General features: G+C 47.1%; 1 protein-coding gene across 1 annotated transcript in view; it reads right to left on the bottom strand.

The window, feature by feature from the left end:
• Nucleotides 1-13,839, bottom strand: part of LOC137324570 (echinoderm microtubule-associated protein-like 6) — a 436,862-nt gene that overhangs the window by 82,678 nt on the left and 340,345 nt on the right. Inside the window, exon 32 of the mRNA XM_067989009.1 lies at nucleotides 4,724-4,802. Within this exon, the coding sequence (XP_067845110.1) occupies nucleotides 4,724-4,802 (79 nt within the window). The remainder of the gene's footprint in view (nucleotides 1-4,723; nucleotides 4,803-13,839) is intronic.

The following is a 13,839-nucleotide window of genomic DNA, read 5'->3' as shown; positions in this document are numbered from 1 at the left end:
TCCTCATGTCATCTTTGGTTCTTTTGCCAATCACCTTAAATCTATGTCCTCTGGTCCTTGACCCTTCCGCAAATAGGAACAGTTTCTCTCTATCTACTCTGTCTAGACCCTTCGTGATTTTGAATACCTCTATCAAATCTCCTCGCAACCGTCTCTGTTCCAAGGAGAACAACCCCAGCTTCTCCAGTCTATCCACGTAACTAAAGTCCCTCATCCCTGGAATCATTCTAGTAAATCTCTTCTGCACTCTGTCTAAGGCCTTCACATCTTTCCTAAAGTGCGGTGCCCAGAACTGGACACAATACTCCAGTTGTGGCCGAACCAGTGTTTTGTAAAGATTCATCATGACTTCTATACTTTAGAGTCAGGCATTTCTGCAGCCACAGATGTGATTCCAGGATGGTATGTTGTCTCCCTGGTGCCAGGGTCAAGGATGTCACTGAGCGGCTGCAGAACAATCTGGAGGGGGAGGGTGAACAGCCAGAGGTTGGTACCAATGACATAGGTAGAAAGAGGGATGAGATGCTGCAGGCAGATTTTAAGGAGTTAGGAAAGAGATTAACATGCAGGACCTTAAAGGTAGTAATCTCCGGATTATTCCCGGAGCCACGTGCTAGCGAGTACAGAAATAGGAGGATACTGCAGATGAATGCGTGGCTGGAAAGATGGTGCAGGAGGGAGGGCTTTAGATTCCTGGGGCATTGGGACCTGTACAGGCTGGACGGGTTGCACCTCAATGGAGCTGGGACCAATGTCCTCGTGGGGAGGTTCGCTATTGCTGTGGGGAGGGGCGGGGTTAAACTAATTTGGCAGGGGGATGGGCACCAGGATGTAGCATTGGAAAGGAGAAGCAAGATGCACAAAGGATTGGGACAGAAAGATAGCACTAGAGCAAGAAATAGTATGGTAGTAGATGGGACCAGACTAAGAGAGAGTACAAGAAAGTCTAAGATAGGTTTACAGTGCATGTATGTAAACACACGAAGTGTGGTAAACAAGGCTGGTGAGCTGCAGGTGCAATTAGCCACATGGGAATATGACGTTGTGGCGATAACGGAGACCTGGCTCAAAAAAGGGCAGGATTTGGTACTAAATATTCCTGGATACAAGGTGTTCAGGAAAGATAGGGAAGGGAAGAAAGGAGGGGGGGTGGCAGTATTGATTAAGAAGAATATTGCAGTGCTGGAGAGAGATGTCCTGGAGGGGTCACAGAGATGCCATTACAATACTGGTGTATTCTACAGGCCCACTAGTGGGAAGGAGGTAGAGGAGCAAATATGCAGGGAAATTAGAGAGGTGCAAAAGCCACAGAGCTGTGATAACAGGGGCCTTCAACTACCCTATTATAGACTGGGATAGTAATAATATAAGGGGCAAAAAGGGGAAGGAATTTTTGGTGTGTTCAGGAGAACTTTCTTGACCAGTACGTTTCCGGCCCAACAAGGAAGGAGGCATTGATTTGGTTCTGGGGAATGAGGCGGGCCAATGAGGTGGAGCATGTGTCAGTGGGGAACATTTAGGGAACAGCGATCATTGTATCATAAGGTTTTAAAATAGCTATGGAAAAGGATATGGACCACTCTAAAGTAAAAATACACAATTGGAGGAGAGCCAATTTCAGTGGGATGAGAACAGATCTGCCACGGGTAACATGTAATCAAAGATTTGCAGGCAAAACTGCAATTGAACAATGGGCAGCCTTTAAGGAGGAGATGGTTCAGGTAGAGTCTAGGTACATTCCCATCAAGGGAAAAGGTGGGCCAACCAAAGCCAGAACTCCCTGGATGACGAAAGACATAAAGAGTAAGTTGAAGCGGAAAATGGGGGCATATGACAGATGTCAGGTTGATACTACATGTGAGAATCAGGCTGATTTATAGAAAGTACAGAGAAGTGAAAAAGGAAATAAGAGGGGCAAAGAGTGAATATGAGAGTACTGGTGGCTAACATAAAAGGGAATCCAAAAGTCTTGTACAGGCATGTAAACAGTAAAAGGGTAGTAACAGGAGGGGTAGGGCCGATCAGGGACCAAAAAGGAGATCTACTCATGGAGGCAGAGGGCATGGCCGAGGTAAATGAGTACTTTGCATCTGTCTTTACCAAGGAAGAAGATGCTGCCAGAGTCTCAGTAAAGGAAGATGTAGTTGAGATACTGGATGGGCTAAAAATTGATAAAGAGGGGGTACTAGAAAGGCTAGCTGTACGTAAGGTAGGTAAGTCACCTGGTCCGGATGGGATGCATTCTACGTTGTTGAGGGAAATAAGGGTGGAAATTGCGGAGGTACTGGCCATAATCTTCCAAACATCCTTACATACGGGGGTGGTGCCAGAGGACTGGAGAATTGCAAATGTTACACCCTTGTTAAAAAAAAGGGTGTTAGGATAAACCTAGCAACTACAGGCCAGTCAGTTTAACCTCGGTGGTGGGAAAACTTTTAGAAACGATAATCTGGGAAAGAATTAGCAGTCAAATGGACAAGTGTGGATTGATTAGGGAAAGCAGCACAGATTTGTTAAAGGCAAATCATGTTTAACTAACTTGATAGAGATTTTTGATGAGGTAACAGAAAGAGTAGATGAGGGCAATGCGGTTGATGTGGTGTATGTGGACTTTCAAAAGGCGTTTGATAAAGTCCACATAATAGGCTTGTCCTCAAGATTGAAGCCCATGGAATAAAGGGGGCAGTAACAGCATGAAGCAGAGAGTAGTGGTGAACGGTTGTTTTTCGGACTGGAGGAAGGTGTATGGTGGTGTTTCCCAGGGATCGGTACTAGGACCACTGCTTTTCTTGATATATATTAATGACTTGGACTTGGGTGTACAGGGCACAATTTCAAAATCTGCAGACTGGTGAAATGGGCGGACACGTGGCAGATGAAATTTAACACAGAAAATTGCGAAGTGATACATTTTGGTAGAAAGAACGAGGAGAGGCAATATAAACTAGAGGGCACAATTCTAAAAGGGGTACAGGAACAGAGAGATCTGGGGGTATATGTGCACAAATCGTTGAAGGTGGCAGGATAGGTTAAGAATGCCTTTAAAAAAGCATACGGGATCCTGGGCTTTATAAATAGAGGCACAGAATACAAAAGCAAGGAAGTCATGATGAGCTTTTATAGAACACTGGTTCGACCACAACTGGATTATTGGGAAAGATATGAGGGCCTTAGAGAGCATGCAGAAAAGAATTACTAGAATGATTCCAGAGATGAGGGACTTTAGTTACGTGGATAGACTGGAGAAGCTGGGATTGTTCTCCTTGGAACAGAAAAGATTGAGAGGAGATTTGATAGAGGTATTTAAAATCATGAAGGGTCTGGACAGAATAGATTGAGAGAAACTGTTCCCATTGGCGGCAAGGTCAAGAACCAGAGGACGTAGATTTAAAGTGATTGGCCAAAGAACCAAAGGTGACATGAGGAAAAACTTTTTTACGCAGCGAGTGGTTATGATCTGGAATGCACTGCCCGAGGGGCGGTGGAGGCAGTTTCAATTGTGGCTTTCAAAAGGGAATTGGATAAATACTTGAAAGGAAAAAATTTGCAGGGCTACGGGGATGGGGTGGGGGAGTGGGACTAGCTGGATTGCTCTTGTTGGCATGGACTTGATGGGCCAAATGGCCTCCTTCTATGCTGTAACCGTTCTATGATTCTATGAGAGAGTTGTCTTATGAGGAGAAATTGAGTAGAATGGGCCTATGCTCTCTGGAGTTTAGAAGAATGAAAGGTGATCTCTTTGAAACATATAAGATTCTGAGGGGCTTGACAGGGTAGATGCTGAGAGGTTGTTTCCCCTGGCTGGTGAGTTTAGAACTAGAGGGCATAGTCGTAGGATAAGGGGTTGGCCATTTAAGGCTGAGATGAGGAGGCATTTCTTCAATCAGAGGGTTGTGAATCATTGGAATTCTCTACCCCCAGAGGGCTGTGGATGCTGAGTCGTTGAGTATATTCAAGGCTGAGATAGATAGATTTTTGGACTCTAGGGGAATCAAGGGATATGGGGATCGGGCAGGAGAGTGGAGTTGAGGTTGAAGATCAGCCATGATCTGATTGAATGGCGGAGCAGGCTCGAGGGGCCATATGGCCTACTCCTGCTCCTATTTCTTATGTTCTTATGTATGCAGCTGAGTCCCTAGCAATCCAGGATGCCCATTTTTTTTTAAGGGCGGGTAAATGTCTCCATGTTAGCCATACACAAATAAAGGGAAACTGCAGGAACGTCTAACTGATATATCAGGAGTTTATTGAAATATTCAAATTAAGCTCCCACCTGATTTAGGAAGGAGCTTCCTGTGTCCATCAATTCCCCCACTGACAACATGCAAACTGGGGGGAGATCCGGTGCAACGGATCTCTGCCCATTTCAAAATCAGTAACGTCCCTTTTATGCCCAAAATTCAGATGTTACCAATTAAAAAATCTAGGATAATGTACCATTTTTGTAATGTTCGGAGTTCATCACTTCTAACAGACATGCCTGTCCAAAGGAAATAGTTTCAAAGTTTGGTTAGAATCTTGTCAAGTATTTTTGGAATTTTGGGGTGACAAGTTATTCTTCATAGAGCAACAGATTGATGAACATCGTCCCAGCATACATGTCCCCACTACTGATGAATTGCAAGGCTTCAAAACTAATGCAGTGGTGTTTAATATCTTATCAGTCGTGGATGCATTAAAGATCATTAAGGTTTTTAAAGATCAGTGCCGGGGATTCTGTTACCTCCACCAGTTTCTTCTTCTTGGTAATATTGTTCTTTTGTAGTTTCTCTGGTTGAGGAGCAGCTCTGCTGACAGGTGGTCTGCAATTAAATTAATAGAAAACTTAACTATTTAACAAACATGATAAATATACAGTGTGTTTACTAATAAATGGACATCAAAATTTTGAAAACCTCTCGATAAAAACTGACAATTTTCTAATCCATGTAGTCATAAGATCCATTTAACACAATCATGCAAGGCTGATTGCCCATTCGACGTAGCCAATAACGCTAGAGTTGTACAGGTAATCAGGACCTAGAAAGTCGGAAGGAAATACATTATCATCAGATCTTTGCCATTTGTTAGGCTGGCTCAAAGTACTCTCACATAAAATGTGCAAGAGCTTTACTTAAATATTTAAATGCATTTAAAGAAAGTATAGTAGTATAGTGTGATTTTCCGTCCGTTTACGATGGGATCATTCTGTATACTCCCTTTTCCCCACCAGCAGTGGGCCTAAAGGAAGCTCCCATGTGCCATGGAGCTCTTAAAGAAGCAAAGGCTTATTAGCCACATTTTTAATTTTCAGTTTTACAGTACCTTTGTAGTTTTATGAAAACATTTTAACCTTTTTTTTTTAAAACTCACAGATCTCAGTTCCTGCCTACATGTTTGTTTTTGGCTTCCCTAGATTTTATCAAGCCACTTCTTTTCTTACCTTCTGCCTTTGGAAAGATTGCAAAATATATTTAAAATAGTTACAGCTCTGAGAATTGAGAAAGAGGGGGAAAAATTGTATAAGGATCCATTTCGGGCAGGGGTACTACCCCGTGCCCGATGGACCCTACGCAGGCAGGACGCAAGTTTGGACCCACCCGAGGACTTACCTGCAATCAGCGTTCCTTTCCAGGCCTTGCACGTGGAATCAATGAAATTCGCATTTTCCAAAACCAGAGGGAGCTCAATCCCTTAAAGGGAGGATATTTCTTAGAAATCTCTTAAAAGGTAGCTGGTGCTTGTTATTTGCTGAAAATGATAGTCTGCTGTCTGCACAGAGTCTGAACAGAGATCAGACATTGCACACGTAAAACACAGATGCAGGTCCCATCCCTATGTTTACACATGATGAGTTATGTTAAAACATTGACTAAAGTTTGCACACTACTAAATCCCACATCCTCCAATCTGCACGCCAGACCTCACCAATCTGCCGATCCGAGTTGGTACCAGGCCTGCGAAAGTGCCGCACCAAGATTCTCTGCTGATGCACTAGAAACCTTGGTGCAAGAGGTGGACAGAAGGAGGGACATCCTATATCCGCAGGGGGGCAAGAGGCCCTCCAGATATATACTCAAAAGGCAGTGGGAGGCACCGGGGGACGAAGTCAATGCCACGCGCACAGCATCATGAACATGGATGCAGTGCAAGAAGAAGTTCAATGCTTTGACATGAGTGGTCAAGATGAGTGAGGTCAACTGTCAAGTGGCGTCTTATACCAACTGCACCCCCCCATCCCCCACATACCAATAAACTCTTTCCATCAGTACTCAACTCTTCCAATCAGATGCTTCCTCTCACCCTTACACATTACCACTGTTTCAAGCCGCCCACCCACAACTCACAGGCCACACACACTGGCAGCTAGTCAACCATGACAGGCACATCACCCAGACACACGTCCTGCCTTCTTGCAGGAGAAGGTGGCGCATATCAAGAGGCAGCAAGCGGTAGTGGCATTTAGCCCCTCGAGCCTGTTCGGCCATTCAATGAGATCATGGTGGACCTGTGACCTAACTCCATATACCCGCCTTAGCCCCATATCCCTTAATACCCTCGGTAAACAGAAATCTATCAATCTCAGATTTAACATTCACAATTGAGTTAGCATCAACTGTCGTCTGCAGAAGAGCATTCCAAACGTCTCCCATCCTTTGCGTGTAGAAGCATTTCCTAACTTCGCTCCTGCACATCCTGGCTCTAAATGTGAGGCTATGTCCCCGCGTCCTAGTATTGAAGTCTAGGAGACCTCCAAAAATAGTTACGAATGTCTCAGCAGCCAGAAGCAATAATCCAGCCGCAAACCTGTAAATCCTGCAGGGTCCCTTTAAATAGCGCTGGTGGGGGGTCCTCCAGGCACTCTAAAACATGTTCGGATAGTTGGGGTTAAGACTGTGCGTTGAGTTGAGCGTTAGACACTATTTTGGGATTTATCATTTTAAATCAGCGTTGCACACAGATTGAAGCCATTTTCTCCCTACTTTACATGATTCCAACGCTCGTTATCTGCGCCTGCGCTAACTCCTATACCAAGATGGCGTCTGGCGCACGTCACGCAGGAAACGTGCTTGTGCATCTAAGGCGCCATCTTGGATGTCGGAGAGGCCGTGTCACGCCCATTGTTTCGGTGCTACATGATTTAGTGATAGACACCAATTTGGGACTTAACGCTCAACTCAACGCATAGTCTTAACCACGACCATCTGAACGTGTCTTAGCGTGCCTGGAGGACCCCCCCACCAGCGCTATTTAAAGGGACCATGCAGGATTTATAGGTTAATGGCTGGATTATTGCTTCTGGCTGCCGAGACGTTTGTAACTATTTTTGGAGGTCTCCTAGACTTCAATACTAGGACGCGGGGACATAACCTCACATTTAGAGCCAGGACGTGCAGGAGTGAAGTTAGGAAATGCTTCTACACGCAAAGGATGGGAGACGTTTGGAATGCTCTTCTGCAGACGGTGGTTGATGCTAGCTCAATTGTGAATGTTAAATCTGAGATTGATAGATATCTGTGAACCAAAGGTATTAAAGGATATGGGGCTAAGGCGGGTATATGGAGTTAGGTCACAAGTCCACCATGATCTCACTGAATGGTAGAACAGGCTCGAGGGGCTAAATGCCGCTGCCACTTGCTGCCTTTTGATATGCGCCACCTTCTCCTGCAAGAAAGCGGGATGTGTGTCTGGGTGATGTGCCTGTCATGGTTGAATAGCTGCCAGTGTGTGTGGCCTGTGAGTTGTGGGTGGACAGCTTGAAACATTGGTAATGTGTAAGGGTGAGAGGAAGCATCTGATTGGAAGAATTGAGTACTGATGGAAAGAGTTTATTGGTATGTGGGTGATGGGGGGTGTAGGGCGTGGTGCAGTTGGTATGAGATGCCACTTGACAGTTGACCTCACTCATCTTGACCACTCATGTCAAAGCATTGAGCTTCTTCTTGCACTGCATCCTTGTTCATGATGCTGTGCGCCTGGCATTGACTTCGTCCCCCGATGCCTCCCACTACCTTTTGAGTATATGCCTGGAGGGCCTCTTGCCCCCTCTGCAGATATAGAATGTCCCTCCTTCTGTCCACATCTTGCACCAAGGTCTCTAGTGCATCAGCAGAGAACCTTGGTGTTTGCACTCTAGCAGGCCTGGTACCAACTCAGGTTGGCAGATTGGTGAGGTCTGGATTGGAGGATGTGGGATTTAGTAGTGCACAGCCTTTATTCAATGTTTTAACATAACTCATCATGTGTAAACATAGGGATGGGACCTGCATCTGTGTTTTATGTGTGCGATGTCTGATCTCTGTTCAGACTCTGTGCAGACAGCAGACTATCATTTTCAGCAAATAACAAGCACCAGCTACCTTTTAAGAGATTTCTAAGAAATATCCTCCCTTTAAGGGATTGAGCTCCCTCTGGTGGTGGAAAATGCAAATTGCATTGATTCCATGTGCAAGGTCTCTCAGGTGGGTCCAAACTTGAGTTCTGCCTGTGTAGGGTCCATCGCAGCGCGGGGTAGTAGCACATCATGCTACCCCTGCCCCAAACGGACCCTTATCCAATTTGTCCCCAAGAGTCTTGTGTTTTATTCAGCTAAAAAATAAAAGGGCTATGTTCACTGTAGAGTGGAAAATACAGGAAACTGCACTGAATACATGTCAAATAAAAATCCTGGGCAGGCATGCCTCCTCTAGAAGATAAATGTTGTGCCATTAGTATTTGTATACACTTTGAAGATTTTGTTTCTTTCCCCCTCCAGTGTGAGTGAAGGAATATTGGATACACCTGCAGGTTAAGTTACAAGCTAATATCCCATTACACTTTCAATGTAATTAATTGTACTGATGTGTCATTGGCTAATATTTAGGGTCATTTGAGTTGTCAGCTTTTTTGGAGCTGTGTCAATCTTTTGCTAGTTTTCTTGGCTTACATTTCTGTAGTATTAACTCGACTACATCAGTAAAATGAAAAGCACAATGAAGAACACTGGGATGACGTGGGACTGATTGCCTGATTTAGCATTTGGGGGGTGACCTTTGACAGCGCATGAACTCGAGTTGGTAGGCTCAAGCGCAAATGGCACTCAACGCTAAATTCTACGGCAGAAGTAGTTTTAGCAATTTTTGAGACTGGACTAAATCCACCAATATTATTTAACTTAATGATAATGGCCTTAATTTTCCCTGGAAATTGCGAGTGCGTTGGGGGCGGAGGGGTTCTGAAAATCCGGGAAATCCCGTTCAGGTTTGGAGCCTGGCTCCAACCTGCAGACTTCCGGGTTCCCCACTGATGCGTCTGGGTGCGCACGAGCCTCCCGAATGCGGAAGTCCCACTGGCAATTAAAGCCGGTGGGATGATACTTTACACAGTTGTTGAGATAGTTTAAGTAGTTGAACTACTTAATTTTTTCCACTTTGAGGCGGGGTGCGATTTTGAAGCATCCTCAGCGTGTTTCCTGTGCTGTGGGAAACACTCCATGTTGCAATAGACGTGTTTCAGCCAGCAGCCAGTGAGACATTCAAATGCTTATTTGACAGATGGGGAAAAAAGGTCACTTGTTGCAGCAGGACACTCAGTTCTTTCAGACAAAGTTTTGGCTGCAAGATCTTTGTGTGTTCACTGAAAATTCTTACTTTCCACTCAAAATTCTTCTGTTCAAACATATTAAACTACTTTGCAGACCCCCTCAAACTCACACCGTCAGGATGGGGGGCGCCATGGCTGCATTCACTACTACATCAGAGGACGAGCAACATGACCAGCCTCGCCTGGCACGGTGTCCGCCTCTGCCACTTGGAGCTCCACAACACAGTGCTGCGCCACAGGCACCTGCTCATGAGCACAGAGGGCAACAACAGAGAGAGCAACGTCGCAGGAGGCACTACCCTCGCCACAGGGTCTACAGACCGAGGCTCAGCTTCCTGGACCTTTCCGAGGAGCAGTGCATACGGTGGCTCAGAGTCAGTCGCCAGGTAGTCGCAGAAATCTGCAGCCTCCTTCATGCCGAGCTGCTCCCGGCTGGCCTGAGCAGCATCTCCTTACCTGTCGCTGTCAAAGTCACCACTGCCCACAACTTCTTCGCCTCCAGATCATTCCAGGGTGCCACTGGGGACATGCTGGGGTCTCAGTCATCCGCACATAAGTGAATAAGGCAGGTCACCGATGGCTTGTTTCGCAGGGCCTCGCAGTACGTCAACTTCCCCATGGACAACCTCAGCCAGACGGAGAGGGCAGTGGGATTCCACTCTCTGGCTGGCTTCCCACGGGTGCAGGGTGCAATCGATTGCACCCATATAGCAATACGAGCACCTCCACACGAGCCAGGACAATTCATCAACAGGAAGGGCTATCACTCCATCAACACTCAGCTTGTTTGTGACCACTGCAAAAGATTCCTTCACGTGTGCGCCAGATTCCTTGGCAGCTGTCATGATTCCTTCATCCTCCGGGAATCCAACATCCCGCCTCTCTTCCATGAACCGAACACCCTTAAGGGCTGGCTCCTCGGGGACAAGGGATACCCCCTGCACACGTGGCCCATGACATCTCTGAGGAATCCCATCACCGAGCAACAGTGTCGATATAACGACAGGCGTATCGTCACCAGGTCTATAATTGAACATGCTATAGGGCTGCTTAAGAAGCGATTTAGGTGCCTTGATCGTTCTGGGGGAGGGCTTCAATATGCACCAGAGAGTGGGACGCATTATAGTTGTGTGTTGTGCCCTGGCACAACAGAGAGGGGTGTTGCTTGAGGAGGACCCATCCACATCTGCCACCCACATGGAGGAGGAGGAGGAGCAGGAGCCGGAGTAACCCATAGGCAGAGCAGCGGCTCACCTAGCTGCTCGTGAGGCCAAGGAGTCACTGATAAGTGAACGGTTCTCCTGACATCAGAAAGTGTGAAGAGTCCAGTCCTCACACCATCTGGATAGAGCAGCGCCCACACCAGAACCCCCCATCCCTCCCTGCACAAAACAGTCCTGCAACTACACATACACCCACTGTAAAGTGACCCAATGGGTGGCATCAAGTGTCGCCGTTCATGGTGATCCTCATGAAAGGGCCCTATTAGAAAAGCTTATCAAGAATGGCCAAGATGTGCAGTAGTGGTGACAATCATAATATTTAATGTGAGTTTAACAAAAAGCTAATATAAATAAAAAACATGACCAACCGTCAATCACCCTTATGCATACCCTTTGTGCTTACAAAACCTTCGCCTTTCTCTTCCGACTACTTCTACGTGGTGCATCCCCTGTGGCTGCAGCAGAGGTAGTGGCAGGTTGCTCTTGTTCATGCCCTGACCGATTAGATGCTTTGGGTTTTGGTGCCCGTGAGGGCCCCTCCAAAGACTGCTCCACCTGCACCTGTGCAGGGGCAGACTCGGCCAACTGGAGACGAGGCAGCATTGCGGGTACTGGTTGAGAGGGAGCAACTGGTGAGATGTGGGAGCGTTTTGAGTGGCGTCCCCACTTCCATGTCCCCTTTCACCATCATCCCTCGCCTGGGCCAGGACCACATCACTCCTATCACTCTGCTGGACATCAGTTTAGTGGACATGTGTGAAGCCTTGTAAGGCCAGTGCTAGTGTATCTGCCTGCCTGTTTGAGGCGGCAGAATGTTGTTCACTGTGATTCCGAATGGCCGTTGTCAGGGCCTGAATGGATTCATTTGTGAGCTGTGCTTGAAGCTCAATGGAGGCTAGCCTTCTTTCCATCGCAGACATTCCCACACTTACCCGTGACAGTATCTCAGAGTTGCTCACATCCCTGTGACATTATCTCAGAGATGCCCTCACGTCCCTGTAACAGTGTTTCGGAGATTCCCTCCCGTACCTGTGCCACCATTCCACTCATGCAGGAGTTGGACTCCTCCATCCTCTGCACTATTGTGGATTGTGCACATGGCACCTGTTCCAGCACCTTGCAAATGTACTGCTGCCCCTCGATCATTCTCTTTTCAAAGGATGGCCCCTAGGGTTCAGCATCTGCATCCAGCTGAGCATAGCCTGGACAGGATTGCTCCCACCGATGCGAATTCTCCGCAGCTGCCCCTGCCACCAGTGTCTGCTCGTGCTCACGTGTGTGGTGACTCTCCAGGTGCCAACCCAATTAAGTGAAGACTAGGACCCACCAAGGTGTGAGTATGTGCGCTGGTGGATGGCTCACTAAGATGTGATGGTGCACCCTCAGAGACTGGCAGGTCCTCTGAGGAATCGCCCTCTGCTGTCACAGAGGTCGCTGAAGGCCCTGTACGAGAACAGAAGGCAATATTAAGCATCATCACAGGTGTGTCATGTTGTGATGAGCATATTCTGAGGTGCTGAAGATGGCAAGGCATGTTAACATTAATTCATATTGTGTGTGCTGAATGTTAAAGTTATGTCACCAGATGTTTGTCGGGTGCCAGTCTCAGCGTCCCCGATGTACAAGCACTCGAGGATTCGGCTGAGCTCCAGCGCTTCCTGCTCCGTGACTGTGAGGGCGATGATTTGTTGCGGCCCCCTCCGGTCCTCGCCCTCTCCCACGCAGTCTGAGCTCTCTTCTCCTATAAGGGGAGAAAGTACTGACGCGTGAGTAAGTGATGATGACGTGGCCAACTGATGAATGCATTGGTTTGGGTGTGGCTGACCGTGAAAGAGATGCATCAGAGGGTGAGTGCACGACAGAGCCATGATATTGTATGAGGAATGGGTTGAGTGGTAGTGGTGGGGTGACTAATGGGGAGGTGAGGAAGTGCAGGTAAGTTGAGGATGAGCCTTAAGTGGGTATGAGGAGTGATGTGATAGTGTTGGCAGTGCGGAATGAGTTGGGGGGTGGGGGCGGTGATGTGGAAGACGGAATGTAGAGGATTCAGTAAGTGTACTCACTTTGGCTGACCTGGTTAGGTCACTGAAACGCTTCCTGCACTGGATCCAGGTGCGGGATATGTTGCTGCTGCTGGTGACCTCCTCTGCCACCTCGAGCTAGGCCTTCTTGGTGACAGAGGCAAGCCACTTCCTCCCTTCCGCCAGGTAGAACATATCCCTCCTCCTCCTCACCCCATCCAGTAGCACCTGGAGTGAGGCATTGTTGAATCTTGGAGCAGCCTTGCCCTGTGCTGCTCCATTGTGGTGTGTGGGTTTTTGTTCTAGGAAAAGCCATTGGAGGACTGCCCCTTTAAATAGAGCTCCTCTACCTGACAGCCTGTGATGCGGGTGTGCAGACCGCCTGCTGCGCGGCTTTCGGATGGCAAACCCGGAAGCCATGTTAAGTGGCTCCAATTGACTCGCGATCACGTGAAAAATGGACATTTTTTATTGGGCGGGTTACCCCCCCCCCCCCGCTACCATCCCGCCTCCACTCTAATATCAGGGGCAATGAGTCCACAACAGATTCTCTGTAGGCTTGTTCTGCACAACTCATCTGCTGAGCACCCATATGAAACAGGAACTGATAGGCCTACATGCTGTTTGCTATAGAGCTCCAATACTTAAAAGCTAGGTTGCCAATTTTGGAAATTTGCATTTTTTTCTGCTGTTTTTGACTTGCCACCAGATATCAGTTCTAAATTTGCCTTTTACTAGTTTGAACTCATGTTCTCTTGCCCTTCTCTAGCCACATCTCAATTACAAATAAAACAAAAACCCTTAACTATCTTGTATGCCACTATTACATCACTTCTCGGACACCCCCTTTCCAGGCTGAAGAGCCCAAGTTACTCCAGTGCTTCTTCATAACTCAGACCTCTAACACTGGGGATCAACCTCGTGGCTACTCTCTTCATTTTCTCCAGCACATGAATGTCTCACTTGTGGGTGAGCGATCAGACCGGGACACAGTACTCAAAATTACAGTCTGACCAGAGCACTGCATAGTTTGA

The sequence above is a fragment of the Heptranchias perlo genome, chromosome 8 (assembly GCF_035084215.1).
Source record: "Heptranchias perlo isolate sHepPer1 chromosome 8, sHepPer1.hap1, whole genome shotgun sequence".
In the NCBI taxonomy this organism is placed as follows: Eukaryota; Metazoa; Chordata; class Chondrichthyes; order Hexanchiformes; family Hexanchidae; genus Heptranchias; species Heptranchias perlo.
Note: the sequence above shows the minus strand (reverse complement) of the source record. Positions and strands in the feature narration are given on the sequence as shown.